The sequence below is a fragment of the Trichosurus vulpecula genome, chromosome 8, assembly GCF_011100635.1.
Source record: "Trichosurus vulpecula isolate mTriVul1 chromosome 8, mTriVul1.pri, whole genome shotgun sequence".
Classification (NCBI taxonomy): Eukaryota; Metazoa; Chordata; class Mammalia; order Diprotodontia; family Phalangeridae; genus Trichosurus; species Trichosurus vulpecula.
In genome coordinates, this window is record NC_050580.1 from 114,734,027 (window position 1) to 114,761,641 (window position 27,615).

Genomic DNA, 27,615 nt, shown 5'->3' on the forward strand with positions numbered 1-27,615 from the left:
GTAAGGAACGATGCCTTCAATTCTGCACGTCCTTGCTGGAGTGTGGGGATTAAGGTTCCCTGCTGATACCTTTAGAGGCAACATCTAAAGAGGAAGAATTTACATTGTTCTGGAGTCAGGAAGGAGGAAGATCTAACAGAATGCAGAGCAGACTTGGCTGAATTCCCTCTAGGAAGGGAGGGAGCCTAGAAGTGTCCCTCTACAGGTTTATTTCAATTCTGCATTCAAAGTCTACTTCCTGTGGTTTATAGATTATAATTGGATTTTTTTAGAGGGTGTGGTATACAGAGCCCTGCTAACATAAGCAAGTGCTCTCAACTTCTAGGGGAAAACAAGGGACTTGGATTTTTTTTTTTTGGCCTTCTCTGCATCTTCCTAAAACACAGTGAAAAAAATGGCTGGTTTTAAAGCCGTAAGATTTAAAGCTCAAAGAAATTACTTAGTCCAGGAGTTCTTATCCTTTTTCTTTAAAAAAATGTCATCGACCCCTTTGGAAGTGTGGTGAAGCCTGCAGCCTCAAGGCCATGTGTGGTCTTCTAGGGCCTTGGGAGCTGACTTTTTACTGAGTTCAAGTTTTACAGGACAAATTCTTTTATTAAGGAGATTTGTTCTGTGAAGTTTGGATTCAGTCAAAGGGCTGCACTTGAGGACCTCAAGGGCCACATGTGGCCTTGAGGCTTCAAGTTCCCCGCCCCTGCTATAGACTCTCAGAATAATGTTTTAAATGCATAAAAAGTACATAGGTCTACAAAGGAAGCCAATTATATTGAAATACAATTATCAGAATATTTTAAAAAACAAGCTCATGGACCCCTGCCTAAGAACCCCTGATCTAATCCCAGCTCCCTGATTTTACAGATGAATTCAGTGAGTCTGAGTGGCTTGTCTGAGATCACACAGGAAGGAAATAGCAGAGTGAAGACCATATGGATCATAGATTTGGATCTGGAAGTCCAGACAGTCAGTCAATACGCATTTATTTAAGCACCTACTACGTGCTAGGCACTGTGCCAAGTGCTGGGGATACAAAAAGGGTGAAAGATGGCTCTTGCTCTCAAGGAACTCACAGTCTAGTGGGGAGCCAGCATGTAAACAACAATGTTCAAACAAGACATATACAAGATAAATTAGATATAGTCAGTAGAGGGAAGGCAATAGCATCAAAGGGAATCAGGAATGGCTTCTAGCAGAAGATGGGATTTTGGCTGGGACTTGAAGAAAGTTGGGGAAGTCTAGAGATGGAAATTAGGAAAGAAAGCATTCCAGGTATCAGACAGTCAGTGAAAATGCCCAGTCTGGAGATGGAATGTCTTGTTTGAGGAACAGAAAGAAGGCCATTGTCACGGGATCCCCATATAACAGAAGGAGAAGGGAAGTACAGGTATAAGCAGACCAGAATGGTCCAGTCCCCTTATTTTTCAGATGGGGAAACTGAGGCCCAGAGAGGTTAAGCCCAAAGTCACCTATGTAGTAAGTGGCACAACTAGGAATCAAACCCAGGTATCTTAATTCTGAATCCAGGGCACTTCCTGTTCTGCCACACTTCCCTCCCATGAAAAGTTGACTTGTCTCTATGTAGAAAAGATCTCTTCTCTTCTTCCAGGTCACAACACCTAGCTTTGAGATCTTCTCAGACTCCTAATCACTGATATGACAAGGGGCTGATATGATATCCCCTATAAGGGATGGGCAGCCAGGGATCCACAGACTCTTAGCGCTGGAATAGATCTCAGAAGTGTCAAGACTCAGTCTGCAAGCTCCTGAGTGCCACCTGAACCAGATTAAAATGTAATTGGTAAATGGTGATCAAAATAAATAAAAATACAACTTAGATTATGTTAATTTGTGGCTTTCTAAGTCTATATGTGGTCCACAGAGAGCGGTTTCTATTTGAGTTTGACAACACTGCCTTTAGTCCAACTCTTAAGTGATTTACCCAGGGTCACACAGATGTAGTTCTGTTCAGAATCAGGCTCAGCCCTTATATTCCTAAATCCCATGCCAGGGCTCTTTTAGCACTGCCTCCTTGCTCTTTTTGTTTACCTTGTCATATAGGACAAGGTTTAAATACTATTTATGTGTTTTTTTTTTACATTTTTTCCCCACATTTTTTTATTTAATATATTTAGTTTTCAGCATTGATTTTCACAAGAGTTTGAATTACAAATTTTATCCCCATTTCTACCCTCCCCCCCACTCCAAGATGGTGTATATTCTGGTTGCCCTGTTCCCCAGTCAGCCCTTCCTTCTGTCACCCCACTACCCTCCCATTCCCTTTCCCCTTTCTTTCTTGTAGGGCAAGATAAATTTCTATGCCCCATTGCCTGTGTATCTTATTTTCTAGTTGCATGCAGAAACTTTTTTTTTTGTTTTTGAACATCTGTTTTTAAAACTTTGAGTTCCAAATTCTCTCCCCTCTTCCCTTCCCACCCACCCTCCCTAAGAAATCAAGCAATTCAACATAGGCCACATGTGTATCATTATGTATAACCCTTCCACAATACTCATGTTGTGAAAGATTCACTATATTTTGCTCCTTCCTAACCTATCCCCCTTTATTGAATTTTCTCCCTTGACCCCCTCCCCTTTTGAAAGTGTTTGTTTTTGATTACCTCCACCCCCATCTGCCCTCCCTTCTCTCATCCTCCCTTTTTTTAATCTTCTTCTTCCTCCTTTTTTCCTGTGGGGTAAGTTACCCAATTGAGTATGTATGGTATTCCCTCCTCAGATCAAATCTGATGAGAGCAAGATTCACTCATTCCCCCTCACCTGACTTCTCTTCCTTTCCTATAGAACTGCTTTTTCTTGCCACTTTTATGCAAGATAATTTACCCCATTCTATCTCTCACTATCTTCCTCTCTCAATATATTCCTCTCTCATCCTTTAATTTTATTTTATTTCTTTTAGATATCTTCCCTTCATCTTCAACTCACCCTGTGCCCGCTCTCTCTCTCTCTCTATATATATATATACACATACATATATACATACATACACACTCACATATACATATATATATATATAAACATATATATACATATATGAATATTCCCTTCAGCTACCCTAATACTGAGGTCTCATGAATCATACATATCATCTTTCCATGTAGGAATGTAAACAAAACAGTTCAACTTTAGTAAGTCCCTTGCAATTTCCATTTCTTGATTACCTTTTCATGCTTCTCTTGATTCTTGTGTTTGAAAGTCAAATTTTCTATTCAGCTCTGGTCTTTTCACTGAGAAAGCTTGAAAGTCCTCTATTTTATTGAAAGTCTATATTTTGCCTTGGAGCATGATACTCAGTTTTGCTGGGTAGGTGATTCTTGGTTTTAATCCTAGCTCCATTGACCTCTGGAATATCGTATTCCAAGCCCTTTGATCTCTTAATGTAGAAGCTGCCAGATCTTGGGTTATTCTGATTGGGTTTCCACAATACTCAAATTGTTTCTTTCTGGCTGCTTGCAGTATTTTCTCCTTGATCTGGGAGCTCTGGAATTTGGCGATGATATTCCTAGGAGATTTCTTTTGGGGATCTATTTGAGGAGGCGATCTGTGGATTCTTTCAATTTCTATTTTGCCCTGTGGCTCTAGAATATCAAGGCAGTTCTCCTTGATGATTTCTTGAAATATGATATCTAGGCTCTTTTTTTTGATCACGGCTTTCAGGTAGTCCAATAATTTTTAAATTATCTCTCCTGGATCTATTTTCTAGGTCAGTGGTTTTTCCAATGAGATATTTGACATTGTCTTCCATTTTTTCATTCCTTTGGTTCTGTTTTATAATATCTTGATTTCTCCTAAAGTCACTAGCTTCCACTTGCTCCAATCTAATTTTTAAGGTAGTATTTTCTTCAGTGGTGTTTTGGACCTCCTTTTCCATTTGGCTAATTCTGCCTTTCAAGGCGTTCTTCTCCTCGTTGGCTTTTTGGAACTCTTTTGCCATTTGAGTTAGTCTATTTTTTAAGGTGTTGTTTTCTTCAGTGTATTTTTCAGCATTTTGGGGGTCTCCTTTAGCAAGTCATTGACTTGTTTTTCATGGTTTTCTCGCATCCTTCTCATTTCACTTCCCAATTTTTCCTCTACTTCTCTAACTCGCTTTTCCAAATCTTTTTTGAGCTCTTCCATGGCCTGAGACCAGTTCATGTTTTTCTTGGAGGCTTTTGTTGTAGGCTCTTTGACTTTGTTGACTTCTTCAGGCTGTATGTTTTGGTTTTCTTTGTCACCAAAGTAAGATTCCAAAGTCTGAGACTGAATCTGGGTGCGTTTTCGCTGCCTGGCCATATTCCCAACCAACTAACTTGACCCTTGAGTTTTTCAGCAGGGTCTGACTGCTTGTAGAGTTTAGAGAACTATGTTCCACGCCTGGGGGGATGCGCCAGCTCTGCCACACCAGCACTCCTCCTTCCCCAGGAACCCCCAACCCGGACTGGACTTAGATCTTCAGTAGGCTGTGCACTCCTGTTCTGATCTGCCACTTAATTCCTCTCACCAGGATGGCCTGGGGCCGGAAGCAACTGCAGCTGTAGTTCTGTAGCTGCCCCACCTCCGCTCTCCCTGGGTCAGTAGCCATACCTCGAACTCCTTCCACTCCCACAGCTTTTCCCACTAACCTTCTCTGTTGTCTTTGGTGTTTGTGGGTTGAGAAGTCTGGTAACTGCTGCAGCTCACTGATTCAGGCCACTAGGGCATGCTCCGCCTGGCTCCTGGTCTGGTTGGTCCGCGCTGCCCATGCTGGGCTCTGCTCTGCTCCGCTCCACTCCCAGCTCCGTGCGGGATAGACCTCACGCAGAGACCATCCAGGCTGTCCTGGGCTGAAGCCCTGCTTCCCTCTGCTCTTTTGTGGGTTCTGCAGTTCTAGAATTGGTTCAGAGCCATTTTTTATAGGTTTTTGGAGGGACTCAGCAGGGTCTGGTGTGAAATAGACAGACAGCTCTCTCTGTCTTTAATGTTGAGACTGCCATTTTGCCAATGTCTGGACCTGTCATCACTTTTGCCTCTTTCCTCTTGTCTCAGCCCTCCTACCTAATCAATTTTTAATTATTCCTAGACCTTTATTTTTTCTCAGGTCAGATCCCTTCCCCCTAACACAAAATTGCTCTTAATTGCCTTCTAGAGAAAGGTCTACAGTCTTCAGACCAAGGACCTTTACCATTTGACCCTACTCTATGTATCTATCAGTATCTCTTACTAAATTCCAACAAGAGATCTCAGCTTAGGTCAAACCCATATATCTCTTTGCTAATCCTTATAAATGGAAAGCTGGATGGTAGAGACATTCAGAGACCACTAGGTGATGCAGGGCTTAGCCTCAGACACTTAATTATATGTATGACCTGTATGGCAAGTTGATAACTCTGTCTGCCTCAGTTATCCCAAATGTAAAGTGAAGATAATAATAGCACCTTTCGGGGCTGTTATAAAGATCAAATGTGATAATATTTATAAAGTGGTTGGCGTGAAGTAAGTGCTTAATAAATACTTAAGGAAAGATGTGTCATAGGACTTAACAGAAGGAAGGGTCATAGGACTTAACAGAATCTGGAGAAATGGTGGAAGTTTCTTCGAAGACATAGGACTCAGGCTGGGACATGAAGGATTGATTGAATTAGGATGGGCAGAAGATAGCAAGGAGGGCATTCCAAATTGGGGAAACAGCATGAGCAAAGGCTGGGAGTGGGAAATGAGTCTGGATTATTGGAGAGATGATGAAAGGAGCTTTGTTGGAACAGAGATTTTGAGTTGGGAATAAGGGGAAAACTTGGATAAATAAGATGATGTCAGATTGTGGAGGGCCTTGAAGGCCTGTCCAAGGAGTTTCAACTTTATCCTGTGTGTGGGGGTGGGGGGAGAGGAGGGGGTTAGGTATTGTCTATTATATGTTTTTGAACTGGGAAGTGAACCTAACTAAATAGATATTTAGAAAAGCTAATCTGGTAGGCCCTCACAGAGTCTTACTCCCACGCCTCATTGTTGTGAGGAGGTGACCTTGGGTTTTGGAAGGCTTTGCAGCAAAGTACAATCCCTGGCATGTCCTCTCATGTTGGAAAGACCTTACATATGGGCCTGGTGATGGACTGTATACCTGCTGTCTAAGGCTCAGCCTAGCTAAGTTTGGAAAGTCTCATCACCAAGTTGACTGAGGGTTATACATTTTTTGGCCACAGCAACATCTACTAAGTTAGAGAAGGGCTGCAATCTGTAATAATGGAGTACTCACACTGATGAAATTACAGATTCTTGAAGTGTCAGAGTATGGAAGTAGTCTCATAGTGATATATTGAATGGGTTATATTGAATATATATATGTAGAATTATATATATGTGTATATATATATGTATATATATAAAACTAATCTATGTCCCCTACTCCATTCAATATATATTCAATCATATCAAATATATATTGAATAAATATATTGAATATATATTGAATGGAGTAGGGGACACAGATTATTTAGGTGACCAATTCAGGCATAAAGGGCCAAATGCCTGGACTTGGTAGCATCACTAGAAATGGAAAGGAGGGAATGAGAGGGAAGAATTCACAGTGTTTGGCAGTAAATGAGAGGGAAGAGTCAAAGATGGACAGAGGTTCCTGTAAATTGATATAGGACTGGATCATGGGAGAGAGAGGTTGACACTGGAGAAATCAATCTAGGAGTCATCCTCTTAGTAGATGGTTGAGCCTGTGGAAACAGATGATTTCTTGGGCATTAAGAGAGTAGACACAATAGCACCAAAGACTAAGCACTGATACAATTAGAATTTATAGAACTTGGTGACTGATTGGTATATAGAAGAAGAAAAGTTTTGAATGTAGATGAATGGGAAGATGTTGGGAGTCAGTGATGAAAATGGAAGGAATGTTCATGTAGTTCAGAAAATATTTTTTTTGGTATCTCAATAGTGTCAACCTATGTGTTGCAAATTAAACTCCCAAAATATGTTTAAAGTGAGACCCTGTGAAATGTAAATCTTTGATTGGCATCTTTTGCCCCGGGCTCCACAGCTGGGCAGTGGGCACTACACCTTTGGGCACTCACTCTTGGTTTTCTTTTTTGCTTTCAGGTGTTACCCATTGTCGTCTTCTTCAGCTGTGTTATGTCTGTTCTCTATTATATGGGTCTCATGCAGTGGCTGATCCTGAAGGTGAGTTCCTCCTAATCAGGGATCAGAGTCTGATTAGTTCTCAAGAGAATTCATGGAAGTGAGGACTGTATTTTCTGGTGCTAGTGTTAGGCTTCCTAAAGCATCCAGGGGAAAGCAGTTGGGACCTATAGAGGTCTAGGACTATGAATATAGGTGCTGAGGAGCATTTCTAATCTGGAGAGCAGATGCACCAGGCAGAGGCACTTGGACTTTGCATTTGTTGAATTACTAATTATCAGCACTGGTTGGCTAGCTCCCAGAGTTTTGAACTCACTAGAGCATTATTCAAGCACTTGCACATAGCCCATGGTCCAGTGCTCCAAGCTCTGGGCTCACATCTGATCTTACCACTAAAATATTACTCTCTTTTTGGCCCATTATGACACCCAGAGTATATGCTAGGAAAATATCTGAACATATTGTGTCTAGATCTCTACAGATATTGGCAAAATGAGTCCCCTTGGCCTTGTAGAAACATTCAAGGTAATGAATAGCAGACAGACTGTATGCTACTCCGTAGCAAGTGCAGAAAATGCAAAGGACTTGTCTGAGTCCATTAACACTGGAGAAAATACATAAACTATTCACAGTAATGTAAACAACACAATTTTCCTCCCACTCTGGTGGCTCCCACCTTTTTACAGGGTCCTAAAGTCAAAGGATCATAGATTTACACCTGGAAGGGATTGTAGAGTCAAGTAAAATCCCTTCTTTTTATGAACGGGGACACCAAGCCATAAAGACATGAGGTGATATCCAGTGTCTCATAGCTAGTAAGTGTCTCAGGCAGGATTATAACCCAGGTCTTCCTCCCTCCATGTTTTGTACTCTATCCACTACACCACACTGCTTCTCTGACTCATATTGCCACCTCGTTGTTTGGATTTCCTTTGTAAGAGGAACACAATTAGGGCTGATAAACAGAAAACTCTCCTTCCCCATTATCCCTATATCATCCAAATAGCTATAGTAATAGTAGAGTCAAAAAATCTAGGTCCCTTGTTCTGCCATATTGTGGCTTTAGTTCCTTGTTGTTGCTTCTCATGGAATCGGACACTTTGAGCTGCTCAAGAAAACCCCCGTCTCTCGATAGAAGGCTGGATTACAGATTTTTCAAACTTGGAATTGCCCATGAGGCAAACCCTGAGGCTGGCACCACCTAGGAAATCCTCCTCTCTTTAGCCAAAGTCTAGGATTCTTGAACTCAAGGCAATCAGAAAGGCAGTTGTCAGGAACTTTCACCTCCTGTCCATGTGGCTCCCCTCTCTATGGGTGCCCAGTGTGTCAAGATGTTACATTACTGCCTCACTGAAGTGGAAGCCAAAAAGTAACCATTTTTCAGGAGCTCTCCTTTCAGGCTTCTGGGTGAGCTTATGCAGCTACCAGGTGCTTTGCCCTAGTGCCCTATTAAAGGCTCCTGGGGGAGGGGGAACCCTGCATAGGGGGACCTTCCCCCTCCTCCCAGGACTTAGGTCTCTATCTAGTTCTGGTGCACCCTTAGGATATCTCTGGAAGGAATGTGAAAAAAGAAGAGAGAACTAACAAAAAGATGTATAGGCTTCCTTTCCTAAGCCAATGCAAAAGTCTGAATTCTCCTAAAACAGTCTGTCCTTCAACCAACCAAACCATCATGGGGTTAGCCTCCATCAGCGAAACCCATTCTCCCAAGAAGTGTATCCATACCCTTTATAGGAAGATACAAACAAAATTCCAAACAGAAGCTTCCTATCTTGTATGTTTATCAGTTTAATCTGGGAGAACTGCCAAGATTTCACTCTCTGATATACACTGCTCAATGCCACTTCTCTACTACTAGTTTTGGCTGCACTTCTGGATTGGGGACTACTCTTGGAGTCAGAAGACCTGAGCTGGAGCACTGGTTCTGCCATTTATTAGCTGTGTGAATTTAGGCAGTGTCACTTAGTTCCTCTAAGTCAATTTCCCTCATCTATAAAATGCGGGTGATGATACTCATAGTACCTACCTTACAGGGCTGTGGCAAGGGCCAAAGGAGCTGAAAATGTAAGCAGAGCGCTTTGTAGCAGCAAAATGCAATGGTTGTTACAGTGATTTTCTCAAGGCACAGATCTAATCTTTTCCCTTCCCTAGTCGATAATTGTCTAAGGCTGCTTTTTTGCCTTGAGGATCAAAATTCCTGATTTTGGCATTTTAAACCCTTCAAACTTGGTCCCAGGTTGGTTTTCTAGCTTTATTACACATGGCTCCCTTTCAAGTACTCTGTGGTCCAGGAAAACTGATCTTCCTGTTCCTCACCCATGACAGCCCATCTCCTGTCTCCATGTCTATGTGCTGGCCATCCGCCATGTCTAGAATGCACTCCCTCCTCATCCCCACCTCTTAGAATTACTCTTTACTTTCAAGACTCAGCTTAATCAGCACCTTTTACATGAAGCCTTTCCTGATCCTCTGAGTTACTAGTCTCCTCTTCAAATATCTTGTAATTATGTATACATTTTGCAAATACATGTACATATATAGATACATGTATATGTGTATATGCATGTATGTATGTGTATATGTATATGCATATATATGTCATCTCCTTTGATAGAATGCAAATTCCTTGAGGGCAGGGACATTTCATTTTTGTATTTGTACCCCCAAGCACCTAGGACAGCACCATTACATATGAAATGTTTAATAAATGCTCATTAATGATTACTTGTGTAAAGCACTATAGAAATGTGCATTTTGGTGCTATTCTGAAGTCCCCTGAAGGTGCCCAAGACCCCTTTTCCAATGCTTTCCCTCTACTGGGAAAAAAAGATGTTCATAATCAGACACCCCTCTGCATTAATATCTCCCGCCTCCACCTTGCAGAGAGGAGGTTTTGTTAGGAGAGAGAAAGGAAAACCTTTTTTTGGCCAGGAAAAAAAGCATCATCTATTATTGATCCTGGAATAGCTGTCTCAGCATGACCAGGTCTCGGCAGAGTCCTTGGATGGCTTGCTAGGCCTGGCAAGGGAGCACTAGATACATGAATTGTGGAGTTCTGAAGTCAGAAATCATCTTAGGGCACTACCACTGGTGCGAGTTAATATTCGGACAGAGCTTTCAGGTTTGCAAAATGTTGTGAGCACATGACCTCCTTTCATTCTCATGATAACCTTGCAAGATAACCACTAAGAGTGTTTCCAGTTCCATTTTGCTGATAAGGAAACATTTGGAGAGGTTAAGTGACTTGTCTATACTCAAACAACTAGTTGGGATTTGTACCCAAGTTTCTCCTGCCTTCAAATCCAATATTCCATTCCACAGCAATCTGTGCCCAATGGGCACTTAGTGTGTGCCATATTTAGTTGAATTAAGTCCAGTTTCTTCATTAGGCAGGTAAGGCAACTGAGGCTCAGAGATGTAATGATTTGCCCCAAGATCATAGAATGAAATAGTGGCAAAATCAGAACTAGAGCTCAAGCCTTTTGACCACCTGTTCAGAGCCCTTTCCACTGTACTTCACTGAGGAACAGATCAGAGTTAACATGTAGAGCTGGAGGAGACTTCAGAGAATATCCAGTCCAACCCACCCATCTTATGGATCAAGAAACTGAGGCTGAGAGAGGGTCAATGACTTGTTCAAGATTTTCAGATAGTAAGGAGCAAAGTAGAGATCCATATAAAGGGCTTTCCCACACCACAAAGTGAAGGCTAGATCCCCACTAGTCAGGGATGCTGCAGACAGGATTCTTGTTCAGGAAGGGGTTGGACTAGGTGGGCTCTGAGGTACCTTCCATGTCTGAGGTTCCCAAGTCCTTTGCCTTCAAATTCAGTGCTGTTTCCAGTACACCACACTGTTCCCTTTTGAATTGTCTCTGCATTGTGCCTGGGTAGAGAAAGCAATCCCACTTAGTTCGGGGCCTTTGGGCTACTAATCACTAATATAAAAGTCACATTTACTAAAGAGCTAGAGAGCCACAGATTATAGTTAACATATATAGAGATGGAGATGGTCTGGTTCAACCTTCTAATTTTATAGATGAAGACGTGAGACCTAGAAGGCAAAAGTGACATATTTAAGGTTGTTACAGATAATGAGTAACACCACAGAAAGTGATCATGTTGCCCAGTCTGGGGGTGCACATTTATAATCCCTGTTAATGGGGTGGGTGATGCTGGTGGAGTTACGAGCTTCAGTGGGTGAAGCTGATGAGGTTTAAGTCCAGTATCAGTATGGTGAGCACCTAGTATTGGGGGCCACCAGGCTGACTAAGGAGGAATGAACTGGCCTATGTCTGAAATAGAACAAGGCAAAGCTCCCTGTACCAATTAACTGGCTTGGGATTGGACCCTTGAGTAGCCTCTGCCCTTCCGGCCTGGGTAAGATAGAGAGATCATTTTAGGAAGAAAGAGAAAGACAGAGAGAAAGAGAGAGGGAGAAAGAGGAAGAGAGATGGAGAGAAAGAGAGAGAGGAAAAGGAAGACAGAGACAGACAGAAAGAAAGAGGGAGAGACAGAGAGAAAGAGAAAGCAAGAGGGAGACAGAGAGAAAAAGAGAGAGATAGGGCTCTGGAGGAAGGAAGGAAGAAAGGAAAGAAAGGAGAGAAAGAAAGAAGGGAAGGAAGAGAGAGGGAAAGAGACCATTTTTGTTGTTGTTTTGAGAGAAGGAGGGTTATCAAGGTTGTAATCCTGAGTCTCACATGAGAAAACAAGTTAGCATAAGTTGTTTTATATGCCAAGATCTAATGTACTACCTTGGCTCCTTCTAGATCTCCTGGTTGATGCAGGTCACCATGGGAACCACGGCCCCAGAGACCCTGAGTGTGGCAGGAAACATCTTTGTGAGCCAAGTAGGTGCTGTCTAATTTATTTGTCTCTCTCCTGACAAGCAGCTCCAGACTCACTCTCAGAAATTCACTAAGCTCTTGGTCTTGACAGCTCTCTATACTAAGAATCCTTCAGACCTTTCTTCCAGGAAGCTCATATTCCTTGCTGTATTCCTGGTATTGAAGGGCTCCAAGTACTGTCAGCTATACAATCCCCACCATCTAATGGTTTCTTTTTGCCCCAGGCCACCCTCAAGACTCAGATTCTTGTTAGATTATAGATTTAAAATGTTACAGGTAGAAGGGAGTAGAGAAAGCACCTAGTCTAACTTCTTCATTTTATGGGTGGGAAAAACCCAAACAGTCCCAGAGACATTAACAGAGATGGCAGAAGCTGTCTCTTCTTTTAAGTCTACTGAGTGGGCAGCTCTTTCTGTTCCATCTCTAGACATCTTTGACAGAACCCAAAGCTGTGGGTGGGGGTGGGGTATATAGGACCAACTAGTTGCCTTTGATTGCACAGGCACATTATGATGAGGGCCAGTCTGCTGGAAGGGTCCAGGGCACATGTACTCTTCTCTATGAGAAATGCCCTACACAGGATATAGGTGTTGTCAGAACTGGTCTGGGGAGCTCAGTTCAGTTCCACACGTGCTCCAGGGGTTTGTGTGCTCCAAACCAACTGCTTGCTACAGATTAAAAATCAGAAAGTCATATTCTGTCCTGTATGGTATATCTGAAATCCGAATTATAGGCTTCTGTATTCTTTCCTATGAGATCTGCTTTGGACAGAGATTGGCCAGGGTGCCCAGGGTGACCTAAAGGACTGGACTGATATGACATCCAGACTTAATTTTCCAAAATAAATGGGAGGTTTTGAAAATGCTCTCCATTTAGCAGGGGTTCTTGACCTAGGTCCATGAATTTTCTTTGTTTGTTTGACATATTTTGTTACTGTATTTCACTATAATTGGTTTCCTTTTCAATCCTTTGTATTTTATTTAATACATTTAAAAAACCATTAGGACGTGTCTATAGGTTTCACCAGACTGCCACAGAGGTCTGTGACCCATGAAAAAGGTTAAGAATCCTTAATTTAGAGGTTTTGGGTATGCTAGGGCCTTCTGTGTTTGTGAGCTGAATCCTGCTCTGGGTTCTGTCATAATTAGATGCTGGCTAGAGCCCACTTTGCCTCACCTTCATAGGTGGCATTCAAGTAGGAACCTGGGTAGAATCTCTGTTTATTATTTGGGAGTTTTGTTTTTTCAGCTCATTGGGCAATGTCTGGCTTAGGAAAGCAGAGGTTTCTAAACATCCTACAGCCTCCACCATCATACAGACAGAGGCAACTGAGAAAATGTTGGCAGCAAAGTCAGACATCACCCAAGTGACTGCCAGAGAAAACCTAGTTACCTCAGTAATAAATAGTCACAAAGTACTTGGCATTTCCAAGTACCCTATCATCCCCGTTCCATAAAACTGGGTCTGCAGAAATAGAATGCGATTTGTACACTGTAGTATTTGGCAGAAAACAAGTTGGATGAGGTGTGATTTCCTCATGAAAAGATGAGATCCTCCCGTGCCTGTACCCTCAGGCTCCTGACCCTCTTAGGTAGACATTCTGGGCCTACTGGAGTTATACATCCAGCTCTTCTCTTCTCAGAAGCGTCCAGTATTACCTTCCCCATCCATCCTTAGAAGAGACAGAAGATAGAAGTGGGGGAAGGGAGGGGGGTAGCTCAGGGGGGAAGGGATTATGCCATCCCACAAAAGCCGAGAGAGGGAGAAGGAGAGGGAGAGAGAGAGAGAGAGAGAGAGAGCGCTGCTGGAAAGAGACCTCAGACTCCATATCCTCAGTAATACTCAGTCAGGTTGCCTCAGTAATAAATAATCATAAAGTGCTTGGCACGCCAAATACCCTATCATCCCCTCCATAAAAATGGCTTTGCAGAAATGTAATGCTCTTTCCAGCTTGCAGAATTTGTCAAAAGACATGCCTACTCTTCTCCCTGCCTCCCCTCTCACCCCACAGTCCTCTAGAGCTCAAGGCTTATACATTGCAGGCAGCCACAAGGAGAGGGTAAGTTTCTCCATTGGTGCCTTTTGTATACACTCTCAGTTCTGAGAGTTTGGTTGGCTCAACAGTCGACCAAAAGAGCTTTTCTTTTCTTCGCTAGGAAGGAAACAGACAGAAAACAGTGGAGAATAAACACCCTCATTATGACCTGAAGTGTCAAGCTGAGCCCCTGCATCCCACATCACTTCAAGCTTTCCGAAGTAGCCTCACCAGACACGTACATGGGTTCCCAGTGAAGGCTCCCAGACCTGAGCCCTCATTAGCCAGTCTCCCATTATAGACCAATTAGGCGAGGGTTGATTTCCTTAGGAAAAGATGAGCCAACTAAGTCAGTATCGTTCGTCTGAAGGAAAGTTCTTTGAAGATCAACTGGGCCCCAGGTGGTCTCCTTCAGAAATGGGAGCTGGGCAAGCCTGGCTATGGACCACAAGTCCTATAAGCCGTTTTATACAGAATCTGGCCTTGCAGCCCTCATCTTGCTTGCTCTGCATTGATACACTATGTGAGAGCACTAGCAACTACCCTGCCTGAGATAACCAGCCAGGAGGACTCTGTGGAACACCACAGTGGCCAAACAAGGAAAGTAGTTTTTTCCAAAGTGTCTCATTTTTTCTACTCACTCATTACTCTTCTCCTGAAATGCACAACTCACCACAACCACTGGCACTACTGGCACGCCTATCACATTCTGGTGTTCTTGCGTCTAAGCTGGCTTCATACCCACTTCTCTCCACCATAGACCAGAAATCTTCCTGAACACCCTGTAATATGCCCCATGGAATGACAATCACTTCCCCTGCCCTTCTTCCAGGATTGCTCTCTCCATCACAAGAGTCATGGAGGTGATCACTCATCGTAAACAGTAATCGATACTTTTTGTCTTTTTTCTCCTTCTAGCTCTGTAGCATCTCAATCTCCTGACACTCTCCTTGTGTTGTGATGGCCGCTACAACTCACTGTCCAGATACCTCAGTGCCTTTATAGGCAGGAGTTCTGAACTTGGGCTCCAGAGAGCCCCAAAGGATTGATTGGTGGAGAGATTTCAGGAGAACCCAAGAACTTGAATGGGAAAAAAATTATATTTTTGTTTTCACTAATCTGTAACTGAAGCTTAGTATTTCTTTCCATTATTTAAAAACATTATTTTGAGAAGGGATCCATAGGCTTCACCAGATTGTCAAAGGGGTCCATGACATACATAAAAAAAGATTCATCTGCTTTCTGGTGCCATGGGGCTGGGGGCAAAGCACTGAACTCCATTGGTTCTTTCTTACCACATTTGGATTTTCCCTTCTTCCTTAGGAAGGCTCTTTCCCTCAAGCCCTGTTCTATGTACCTAATGCCTTGTTGTCAGTTCCCATTTCCCTCTTCAGGATGAGGATTCTCTATTTTGCCACAAGATTCCTGGTCTGCTCCAGTTCCTGGAGGCTAAACATCTTTGCCTGGTTTGTAGACAGAAGCTCCTCTGCTGATCCGGCCGTACCTCGCAGATATGACGCTCTCTGAAATTCACGTTGTTATAACAGGAGGCTATGCCACCATCGCGGGCAGCTTATTGGGAGCCTATATCTCCTTTGGGGTAAGCTCAACCCTCTCAGCCCTGACAATGCCTTTCCAATAAAGTCCTGCTCTGATGCCTCATTGCAGTGGAAAGGTGATCCTGATTCTCAGAGGCTCTGACAGTACAGTACAAACTATGGCAGGTCCTAGCAAGCTGGGCCTTCTCAAGGGGCCCATTCGATGACTGTACATTTTGTTTGCAACACATAACACCTGATGTCTCAAGCCCTGTGACTAGATGTCATGATTGAATTTCCGCGTCTAGCCAGCAGCTTTGCTAGAGCAGTCTCAAAGTCTCTTAAATCTATTTTTATCTAGGCAAGTTTTTTTCCTCAATTTTAATATTATTCTTAGTCTCTGTCTTAATATTTTTTTAATCACCAAGTAGCTTCCAGTACCTTTATTTATTTTTTTATCCAAACCCATGTTAATTTTGTAAAGCTAATTCCTTTCCCTAAAAGTTCAAATAGCCCAGTAAGGTTTGAGAACAGCTAAGCTTACCAGCAGAGTAAGAAACCATGTTTACAAGTGCAAATGGAAGCCAGCTCTAGGACGTCATAACCTGAGCTCAGCTGTAAGTAAAATGGGCCAGACTGAGCACGGTGAGGGCTTAAAAATCAGACAGACCGCCCCCCCCAGGGGTAGTAGGTACAGTCAGGCAACTCCTAGATTCTGGCATTAGGCCCCAGGTCGCAGAGATAGGGAGAGAGTACATTCAAGGGATGGAAAACAGCCAGTACAAAGATATAATAAAGATGGGAGATGGAGTGTAGGGTGTGAGCAACAGAGAAAAATTTGGCTGGATCACAGGAGGGAGAGTAATGTAGCTGGTGATTCAATGGATAGAGAAATGGGCCTGAACTTGGGAAGACCTGAGTTCAAATATAGCCTCGGATATTTATTAGCTGTGTGACCCTGGGCAAGTCACTTAACCACTATTTGCCTCAGTCTTCTCAGCTGTTAAGAAGAGCTGTTGTAAGGATCAAATGAGTAACATATTTGTAAAAACTGCTTAGCCAGGCCAAATAATAAGTGCTATATAAGTGTGAGATCCCCTCCCTAATGCCCAAACAGCCCTGAGAGACAAGGTGAGTCCAGATTGTGAAGGCCTTCAAGAGCTAAAGAGAGGAGTTCTGATTTTATCCCAAAGCCAGTAGGGAGCCATTGGGGTTGATTGAGTGGGAGAGTCACACAGTCCCATGTGCACAATGAGGCAGCAATGTTAGAATGGACCAGAGTGGGGAACAGCTCAGGGCAGGGAGACAGAAGAGGCGGCCAGTCACCAGCTATTAGTATAGGAGCTCTGGGGTTCAGGTCAGTGCTCTAGAACCTAGAAGAACTTGGGTGGAAAGGTTGGAAGCCTAGGGCTGAGGAAATGGGTGTAGGACAGTCAGTCAGACATGCATCTAGGAGACAAGACTGGGAATGATTTATTGCAGGTGGGGTCCAAGGTGGGGGCCTAGTAACAGGGGGAATGATAAGAACCCAGTTTTTGGACTGGAGCACAAGGTGAGAGAAGAGCCAGCATCAAGGTTAATAGAACGATGGATATTGACCTGAAGCTCCTAATGTTCTATCCAGGAGCAGGATCGGTCCTAAGGCTCCTAATGATTTCTCTGGCTAAGGACAGGAGTGGTCCTAGCCTGAGATTTGGTTGACTTTTTTGGTGGAGATTAAGTAATCCCAGCAACAAAGATTAGAGCAGGTTCCCCACCCCTGAGGGTATTGGGGCAGAGAGCCGAGCAGACCGTTACACACAGAAAATGTGGCATCTGGGTCAGTCTTCACAAACTCCGCTGTTCCTACTAATGTCACACTCTAGCTTGAAAACAAAAGTCAGAGTGCCTTGACTTGCCTGTAGCAGCCACTCTTAGGAAACACCGAGGGTGTTTCTGTCATTTCTTTTCTTTTTTTTTTTTTTTTGTTTTTTGGCAGGGCAGTTGGGGTTAAGTGACTTACCCAAGGTCACATAGCTAGTACATGTGCCACGTGCCTGAGGTTGGATTTGAACTCAGGTCCTCCTGACTCCAGGGCCAGTGCTCTACTCTCTGCGCCACCTAGCTGCCCCTTCCTGTCATTTCTAATCCCAAACCCTGGGCCTTGCAGATTGACCCTGCTTCTTTGATTGCTGCTTCTGTGATGGCTGCCCCCTGTGCTCTGGCCCTGTCCAAACTCGTCTACCCAGAAGTGGAAGAATCCAAGTTCAAGAGTAAAGAGGGGGTGAAGCTGTCCTATGGGTAAGTCCTATTAGAGACCCTACGTGTCTGTTTTTGGGGGTGGGAGATCAGGTGCTGGAACAGGAAGTGAGGAAGCAGTAAAGATCATGATGCTGTTATACCAGAAGCGAGTGAGACACGCCACAGAGTATAAGTTTTGAATGGAGAAGTTTATTAGCCGGCGGTCATTCGGGGAAATTCCCAAATCAAATGACCACGTTTGAAGCGAGAGGGTAGTTTATATAGACAATACAGGATTCAGTGCTTAATTATCTCTTGAAGTTTACATATGTTACTTTGCAGACTCAGCAAGCCTGTGTTATTTCACCTTTTATGACCATGATACAATAGAGGAACCTCCTGAATAGATTATAAATACAACATATCAGATAGTTGACAAAGTGTCAATTGGAATTACAACCCAAGATCTCTGTCTCCAACTTTTGCCATAACTCTTGAAGCTAGGAAGGCTCAAGATAAGGCAAAAGTCATATAATTCACGATAATGTCTAGGGTCAAGGCTTCCATCCTTAATGGCCATGGACAGACTGAGAGATATTTAGCTCAGTCTGTTGATATAAGATAGAGACATCTCTGAGCCCACTCTGCCAGAGGAAGGTTGTTAGGCATTAGATTTTTTTCCTGGTAATTAGCTCACATTCCTTAGAAGAGTCTTAGGGGCCCAGGCCCCTTGTCGAATGGCAGGAACTCAGTCCGTTTTTTATATGCAGACTGGAGTTTGCAATTAGGGGCTGGGGGCAGGGTTTTTTAGCAATAGCTGGCTACTCAGGTATCACAATGCCATGGCCAACGTGTTGTCCCACTGTCCCTTCCCTAGCTGCTGTCTCTTACTAACCCTATGAATGCTAATTCTCTTCTGTGGGCTGAAGTTCCTCTTTCAAAATTTTTCTCTATTTCTCTGATTTTCAGGTTGTTTCTTCTACATGTTTAATTTCTTATTCTCACTGCCCAGGTTCCTTGAGGGCAGCAGGGGGCCAATGAAAGGAGCCCTGAGCTTGAGATGATGGGACTTGTGTTTGGATCCTGGCTCTGTAACTTTGGATGAGTCACTTAACCTCTCTGTGCTTCATTTGCCTCATGATTAAAATGAGGGCATTGAGCCAGGTTGCCTCTTAAAGTCTCTTCCAGATCGAGGTCTATGGTCCTGAGGTCCTGTGACAGTGACCATAGTGCTTGCTGACAATCGTGAAGCTCTCCATAGTTTAGGAGACATCTCACGATCTCGGCTGAGTCTCACAGTGACTCTATAAGATAGGTGGTACAGCTATGAATATTCACATTTTACATAAGCATCTAGAGATTAAATGATTTGGCCAGGGCCACATATTTAGTAAGTGAATGAGTCAAGATTTGAACTCATGCCTCTTGGACTCCAGATCCACTATCCCACATTTATTTCTTACTCATGAGAGTCAGTGTGATGTAGTGGAAAGCTCACTGGAGATGTGTCAGGAGATTTGGGTTCTAGTCCCAGCTCTGCCTTTTATAGCCATATGACCTTGGGTAAGTCATTTGGCCTTTATGGGCTCCAGATCATTCCTCTGTAAAATGTGGAGATTGGACCAGATAGATTCTAAAGTCCTTCTCTCAGCTCTAATATTCTATGATATGTATTATCATAATGTCCATTCTTTTTTGTTTCATTTCCATTATCTTCTTTCTACTCTCACCTCTGGACCTTCTACAAGTAACTCCTTACCCTGGGGACATCTCAGCCTTCCTTTCTCTAATCCTCTCTACCCTATTTTTCTTTCTTGAGTGTCTGAAGTTTTAAGACAGACAGGGTCCGTAATGCCCGTTCCCACTGGTATTGTGTCCCCGTCCCCTTCTAAGTAAGGCTTTTTCCTGACCCTCGGATTTGAGTTACAGCTTGGGTACACAGTCAGAAGCCTCTACTAATTGTTGGAGACTGGTTATTAATGATAATTCTGTTTTTTTTAATTAATGATAATTCTTGACATGAATGCAGGGAGGCTCAGAACCTTTTGGAAGCTGCCACTAGTGGAGCTTCCCTCTCTGTGGGGGTCGTTGCAAACATTGCCACCAACCTGATTGCCTTCTTGGCTGCGTCAGCCTTCATTAATGCTGCTCTTTCCTGGCTGGGGGAGATGGTGGACATCCAAGAACTCAGTTTCCAGGTAACAACACCCTTAGCTATCAAGGGGAAGGGCCAGTTTTCCTGGCATGTGTTTAAGGGTTGATCAGAACTGGGCAGGGGCCCCAAGTCCCTACCAGTACCTGAGTGCAGTGCTGAAGACCTCAGTCCAGGTGGTATCAGTGACGGAGGACTTGGGGGTAGGACAACTAGCCTGGGTAACCACAAGTAAGCTGTTTACTCCTCTGACCTTGTCACCCCACCCATTACATGGCAGTAATAATATGTGGAAGACAGTTTTAAATTTGTTCTGTTTGACCCTAGAGAGAAGAACCAGGGGCAGTGGGCAGATTTAGGCAAAGAGGCAAATTTAGGCTTTACGTAAGGAAAAGCTTACAACAAATGGGGCACCTAGGTAGCAAAGTGGATAGATTGCTAGGTTAGAGTCAGGAAGACCTGAGTTCAAATCCAGCTTCAGATACTTACTAACTGTGTAAGGTTGGGCAAATTACTTCACCTGTTTTTGCCTCAGTTGTTAAAATGCTGCATCTGTAAAATGGGGATGATAATAGCACCTCCCTCAGGGGGTTGTTGTGACAAACAAATGAGATGATATTTGTAAAGTGCTTGGCTGAGTGCCTGGCACAGAAGAAGTCCTATATAAATGTTAGCTACTATTAATATTATTATAAACGGTAGTTAGCACTCTCTAAAAGGAGAGTGGTGACACAGGAGATAGCGGATTCCCTCTCATTGGAGATCTCGAGCTGAGGCTGAGCGACCACTTTTGGGGTGTATGTAGTAGGGATTCTTTTTCAGGTGTGGATTGAACTAGATAAGTTCTGAGGTCCCGTACAACTCTAAAGTTCTGTGATTTACACTGCCTGTTATATCTCAGAGGGCTATTTGAGGAAGGTACTTGGTAAGCCCTATGGTGGTACATAAATGAGAGTTGTGATCCCCCTAGTCTAAGGTAGCTGATGGGCCCCAACAGGACCTGGGATGTGTCCCCGTGTTTTTCTCGTTCCTACTTCTTAGGATAGGTCACCTCTTGAGGGGCATGCTAGGGTGGGCAGACGCCTAGTCCCTGCCATGAACCCTTCCTGTCACGGATCTGCCTTCTAGCTCATCTGCTCTTACGTTTTGCGTCCCGTGGCGTTCATGCTGGGAGTAGCCTGGGAAGATTGTCCAATAGTGGCTGAAATGCTGGGCATCAAGCTGTTTCTGAACGAATTTGTGGCTTATCAGGAGCTGTCCAAGTACAAGAACAGGCGACTAGAAGGAGTCGAAGAATGGATTGGAGACAAGAAACAGTGGATTTCTGTAAGTGACGTGGGCAGGCTGTGACCATGGTACTTGGGCAATGGGGTAGAGGGGCAAAGTCAAAGGACTAGGGATAAGGGCAACTGAGCTACTAACTCATTGGGTGACCTTAGGCACAATGCCTTCTTTCTATGAACCTCACTTTCCTTATCTGAAAAATGGGCATTAGCACCTTTCTTAATGGGTTGTTTTAAGGATCAAATGAGAAGTTTGAGGAGCTATGTAATTATAGCTATTATTGTTGTTAATTTATGTGAAAGTGTTTTGCAAATTAGAAAATGCCATGTGTTCCATATTAGTATTATTTTCTGTTGTATTATTGTTGTGCCACTGCCTACTTGTCTTGGTTTAGCTGTTGTTTCTAGATAACTGGGGCTATTTCTGCCTGAGGCATTTAATTAGTGTTTGGCAGTCCTCTGGTTCCCCTCTTCCACTCCCGACCTTAAGTGAAGACCCAGATCTTTCCTTATTGCTCTGGTTCTGTGTCACTACTGAGGTCCCTTAGGCTCCTAGTTGGGAGGTCATCTCCTTGTCTGATCTCAAGGCCAGGCTCCTCCAGGGAAACATTGCTATTTTCTCTATACTCAAATACATTTGCCTTCTGCCTTGGCCCCTGCACTCACTGCCTGGCTGCTCTCACTGCACCTTTAGGGTCCTAGCTACAGTCTTGGAAAAGAGACCATGTGTATATTTTCACGTTCCTCTGCCTCTGAAGGTCTAAGCTATGTGAGGGGAAGATGTCAGGGAGGAAGAGATTGAGGGCCTCACTTAGCCATCTGAATTTTCCCCTTTCTTTATGTCTTAGCTTCATAAACACCAGGCCAGGTACAAGATACAAACTCCTCCTTACCTGGTCTTTCTGGGTACTCTTGATCTTTCTGGATCTTTTGTGTAAATAAGGAACGGAAACATTTCTCTCCCTTTGACTTAGCTGAGACAGTTAGAATCTTCCAAAAGGAAGGTTTAAAAATTTTTTTCAACTGATAATTTGTTTTTAAATCATCTAAATTTCTTCCTGTATCCCTTGCTTTCTCCCTCCCAGAAAGTCATCCCTTATAAAAACAGAATTTAAAAAGTAGAAAGGGAAAGAAGATTTAAAAAACCAGCAAAATCTATCAACACATTGAAAAAACTTTGCTTATATATACAATGTTCCACACTTGTGGACCCCCTTGCCCCATCCTTTGCAAAGGAGTTGGAGGTAAGGAGAGATGTCTCAAAAGGAAAATTTTACTGAGCAAGAAAAGGAAGAAAAAAACAAATACAAAAGCCCAGGAAACACAGATTTCTGACCTTGGTTAAAGCCAGGCACATGAATCAATTTAGAGGATCAAGAACCGGAAGAGATTTTAGAAGCCCCAGGGTATAACTCCCTGATTTTACAGATGTGGAGACTGAGACCCAGAAGAGTGGAATGGCTTGCCCAAGATTACATATACCTGGTTAAGGAGCAGAGTAGGTTCTTGGCCCCTGGACCCCTGAGTTACTAAATCTGCCACCTTTCCACCAGGTCACACTGCTTTTCACCCAACCTTGGTTCCTTTTCCTTGCTTCCTCCTTATTTTGTTAAGGAGAAAAGGGATTGTCTACAAAGCTGCCAGGACAGAGGATCTGAGTGACCTGAAGAAGCCAGCAAAGGAGAAAAATCTTGAGTGGGTTTGGGGAGAGGCGACTGAGGCAGCTGAGAATGCTAATGCCTCCTTGCCTGGGACTTTGGCTCACAGTCTTAAGTTGCTGAGCCACATCTTGGTTGGGGATTCATTCCCTCCTGGGAAACAAACAAACCAACCCAGAGGTGTGCTGGAGTCATCTCTAACTGACATACAAGAGCAAATTGTTCCTTCTTCAGTGTAGGCATTTACATCTCAGCAATGGCCACAAATCAGGGCTTGATCTGTTGTTTGATTATGCACACCTGACCCACAACACTCTGGAGTGCAACTCAAACCAGATTAAAATATAATTGGGAAATATTTCACAAAACAATCAAAAATTCACTAAAACACAGGTAGTGTTAATATGTCATTTTCTAAGTCAATATTCAGTCTACAGGGATACTTACATATGGTTTTGAGGCATCCTCTTCTATTTGAGTTTGACACCATTGGTCTAGAGTGACTTAAAGTTTTCATAAAGCAGATGAAACTTAAATGTAGTATGTGTGCAAACATTTCTCTCTGCCACTTAAACATTTACCGGCATACCCCTGCCACACCCCACTCCCCCCACGCAAACAAGGTATAAAGTTGGAAGCTGGTTGCTTGGTATACACATCAAAGAACAGATGCAGTCTTTGCTTTCAAGGAATTTATCCTCAAATAGAGTACATAATTGGGCAGCTAGGTGGCATGGTGGATAGAGCACCAGGCCTGGAGTAAGGAAGACCTGAATTCAAATCTAGCCTCGGACGCTTACTTGCTACGTTACCCTGGGCAAGTCACTTAACCCTGTTAATAGTTATGTGACCTTGGGCAAGCCATTTAACCCCTTTTGCCTCAGTTATCTCATCTGTAAAATGAGCTAGAAAAGGAAATGGTAAACTGCTGCAGTATCTTTGCCAAGAAAACCCCAAATGTGGTCACAAAGAGTCAGACATGACTGAAATGACTGAATAACAAAGAGTACATGATCATACTGACAACTGAAATGTAGCAATATAAAACTAAAAAAATGTATTAAGGGGACTTAGTCAACAGCCAGTGGTTGGACATTGACTACTGTGTAGAAATAACAAAGACATAAATCCTTTTAAGAGAATATAATCTATACAACAACCTAATAATTATCTAATCTAGTGATAATAATCCCTTTTACATACATAATATTTTATGGTTGCAAACTATTTTCATAGGTATCATTTCATGTGATCTTTACAATAGTCCTATAAGGAAGACAGTTCAAGTATTTTTGAACCTCGAGACTCAGGGTGGTAAATTGACCAAGAGTCACAAGGTTAATAAGTGTCAGGACCAGGATTCAGAAGCAGGTCTCGTGAAATGGGCTGGCAAATAGGCTGAGTTAATCTAGGAAGGCTTTCTAGATGTTGTGGGTCTTAGAACTGAATTCAAGGAGGCCAGTAATGTGGCATGGCAAAAGAATGAAATTGGTTCATTTAGATGGCACAACTTTGGCTAAAAGAGATAGGAGACTGAAGACAGAAGCAAAGAAAGCATAGGAGACATGGATTGAGATGAGGGGCCAGTTGGTGGTGAACTTGGAAGGCCATGGTGAGAAGTCTACTAGTGGTAGTTCTGTATGCTATGCCAAGATGGTAGGCAGTCACAGGAAAGTGTCACTTATGGAGTCCTAGAGGGACCATGGCTAAAGCTCCTTGGGACTGTGGACCACAGGACTCCAAGCAGTAGAAGAGAAGCCAGAGTCAGGACAGTATTGCACAGTAGGGATCAGGTCACCTCTAGGGTTTTTCCATCACATGTTTCATTTGTTTTTCAGCTCAGAGCAGAAGTTATCACAACATTTGCTCTCTGTGGATTTGCCAATTTCAACTCCATTGGTATCATGCTGGGAGGTCTAAGTAAGTCCCTATAGTATGCTCTAAGTCAGCATTTGAAATAACATTAGCTTTTAAGTGAATCAGGCACAGGAGACTTGGGTTCTATTCCCAGCTCTGTTACTAATTAGATTTGTGACCTTGTGACCTTTGTGTCCCTTAACCTTTCTAGGCCTCAGTTTCCACGTCTATAAAATGAGATTAGAGATGATCTCTAAGGTCCTTCCCAGTTCTGACATTCTACGAATCTTAGTTTCTACGATTCTATGATTGATTCATGCAATTGAAGTTTGAGATTGACTCCCAAGGCGGCTGGCATCTTGGCTCTCTAGGCCTCTGCCATGGAGGGGCAGGGATGGTATTATAGTATATCTTTGGGGCCATATGATGCCAGGCTCTCCACATCTAGTTTGGGGGGGAGGCGCTGTGTTTACCAGCACAATACTTGCTTTTGATAAGGATAGGAGAGAAGGCCACAAAGACTCAAAGAGAGTGGCTTTGTATAAACTTTGTATGGGGTGGTATTGTCACACATCAGCTGCGGTGGAATATAATGACCATCTGAAAGAATCTGAATGTGAAAGAAAGAATACCCATCAACTCAGGAGGGATGGGGTACTGTTATATGGATTATTTCTTGAATGGGTTTGGAAAGACTGAATTGTCTAAAATTCTCCCTGGACAGTAGGGGTTGACAGTGGAAAGTAGAAGTTACTATAAGTCCCAGATCAGAATATTAGGGGTGATCTCAAGGGGCGCAGTCTCTGAGATTGTACTCGTCTGAGCCTTCTCTTATATTTTAGGTTTATAGGCCAGTTTCAGTAAAGCCTGTGAGATGAGGCTTTCCTTTGTAGCATAGAGAGTCCATTCATTCAAAAAAAAATTTTAAGGAAAAAGTGTGCAGGGCACTGAGGAAGATACAGAGTTTAGGTAAAACATAGTCCCTGCTCTCATGGAAGTTATGGTCTAGACTACAGGTTAAAACTAAGTCAAGGAAGGAACATTGAACCACAAGACAACGTTATAGGCAACATTTACTTCCTTCCAATTTTTCAGAACTGGAAGCATGCTTACTTTGTTTCTGGAGTGAGGGGTCAGCAGGTATAACTAAGGTGATTGGAAGTACACACCAACCTTGGATTACTGGGTCCCTGGCAGGGAGGGGGACTCATGTTTTGCCCCTGCTCTCTTCTTGTTGTCTGTAGCCTCAATGGTTCCCCATCGGAAGAGTGAGTTCTCCAAGATTATTCTGAGTGCTCTACTGACTGGTGCCTGTGTATCCCTGGTCAATGCCTGTGTGGCAGGTAAGATACCTCTCTACAGCCTCCTGTCTTAATGGAAATGGAATAATCTGATCAGAATCCCTTTCTGTACCTTGGTGGGAGGACTCTGCCCTGGAATACTGCCCCAATCCATCTACTCCCTCCCATGAGGGGTCAGCTTAATTCTCCTAGGGCACAGTGGTTGAAGTTTTCACTCCAAAGATCCTGGGATCCTGGTCCTATGAGACACAACTTAGCCGCTTCTTCAACTTCTTTACCCAGGAATCCTTTATGTGCCCAGAGGGGCAGAAGTCAACTGTTTCTCCTTCCTCAACACAAGTTTCACCAACAGCAGCTATGACACCTATATGTGTTGTAAGCAGGTCTTCCAGAGGTGAGGTTACTGGGGCCTTTATAAGGCCATTTTGGGGTGAGATTTAAGGGGGAGGGAGTGATGCCATTGGGAGCATAGGTCAGTATGAATGGTGAAAAGTAAAGGCTCTAGGGACAGGTGTACTGGTAAGAATTAGAAAGTATAAAGGGGTGGCTGATGTAATCTAGTAAATTTATTCTTTCTCTTCTTTCCCTTTCCTCAGCAGTCTCTGTGTTTGCTGCAGCGCGTGCAGGGAAGGGAGGTAGTGGATTTGGAGGATCATGGTATTGATGGGTGGGAGTCAGGCAATGGGAAAACTTACTATAGGACCAGAGTGAGGGAGAAAGGGGGCAGCTACAGTCATGCTACTTGTCAGCAGGGTATGGACTTCAGCCCCTTGCCTGATGGCTTCTGAGCATCATTCTAGATAAATCCTGACTTTCCTTTTTCAGCATGGAACTCATGGGTACCAGTTCCCCTGCCTTCGCTGGCTCCAGGATGGAGTTTAGCCCAGAGATGTTGATCAATTGCTGCAGACTTTACAACCATCCTGCCTGTGTATAGCATGGGTGTCCACTTTCTTTCCAGAGAGGAAAACTTCCTACCTTCCAACCTCCCTTCTTATTTTTTCTAGTTTCCACTTAGCTCCCAGTCAGCTTCAGTGGGTTAACATTCAACTGCACACTTAAAATGTCCCATGGCATAGTGGAAAAATGTTGGCCTGGGAGTTGGGAGATTAGGACTCTAGGCCCAATTATAGAATAATTAAAATCACTTAAAATCTCAGGGCCTCAGATCCCTCTTCTGTAAAATAAGGGACTTGAAATACTAAGGTTAACAGAACAAGATAGAGAATTTAAATAATGCAATCTCAGAAAAAAAAGAATCAAGCCATAAATAACTCCCAAAGAAAAAATGATCAGGACCATATGGCTTTACAAATGAATTCTATCAAACATGCAAAGAACAACCAATTCTAATATTAAATAATCTTCTTGTGAAAGTAGAATTTGATGGAATGCTACCCAATTCTTTCTATGATACAATTATAAGAAGAATGACCATGGGAAGTTATTATGGTTACAGGGAAGACCAAGACACAAACTCAGAAGAGGACAACAATATCAAAACACCTATTGGTAAAATCCCAAAGAAAAACAGGAAGTCATCTCAAGCCCAGAAAGAACTCATGGAAGAGCTCAAAAAAGAGCTCTAAAATCATGTAAGACAGGTAGAAGAAAAATGGG

The 27,615-nt window shown here is 43.2% G+C and overlaps 1 protein-coding gene across 1 annotated transcript in view; it reads left to right on the forward strand.

Annotated features, from left to right (window-relative positions):
- Nucleotides 1-26,932, forward strand: part of SLC28A1 (solute carrier family 28 member 1) — a 44,482-nt gene extending 17,550 nt beyond the window's left edge. Inside the window, exons 8-17 of the mRNA XM_036735713.1 lie at nt 7,069-7,149; nt 11,874-11,954; nt 15,461-15,586; nt 17,674-17,804; nt 19,774-19,942; nt 21,025-21,222; nt 24,676-24,757; nt 25,939-26,037; nt 26,278-26,389; nt 26,821-26,932. Of these exons, the coding sequence (XP_036591608.1) occupies nt 7,069-7,149; nt 11,874-11,954; nt 15,461-15,586; nt 17,674-17,804; nt 19,774-19,942; nt 21,025-21,222; nt 24,676-24,757; nt 25,939-26,037; nt 26,278-26,389; nt 26,821-26,932 (1,191 nt within the window). The remainder of the gene's footprint in view (nt 1-7,068; nt 7,150-11,873; nt 11,955-15,460; nt 15,587-17,673; nt 17,805-19,773; nt 19,943-21,024; nt 21,223-24,675; nt 24,758-25,938; nt 26,038-26,277; nt 26,390-26,820) is intronic.
- The last annotated feature ends 683 nt before the right edge of the window (nt 26,933-27,615 follow it).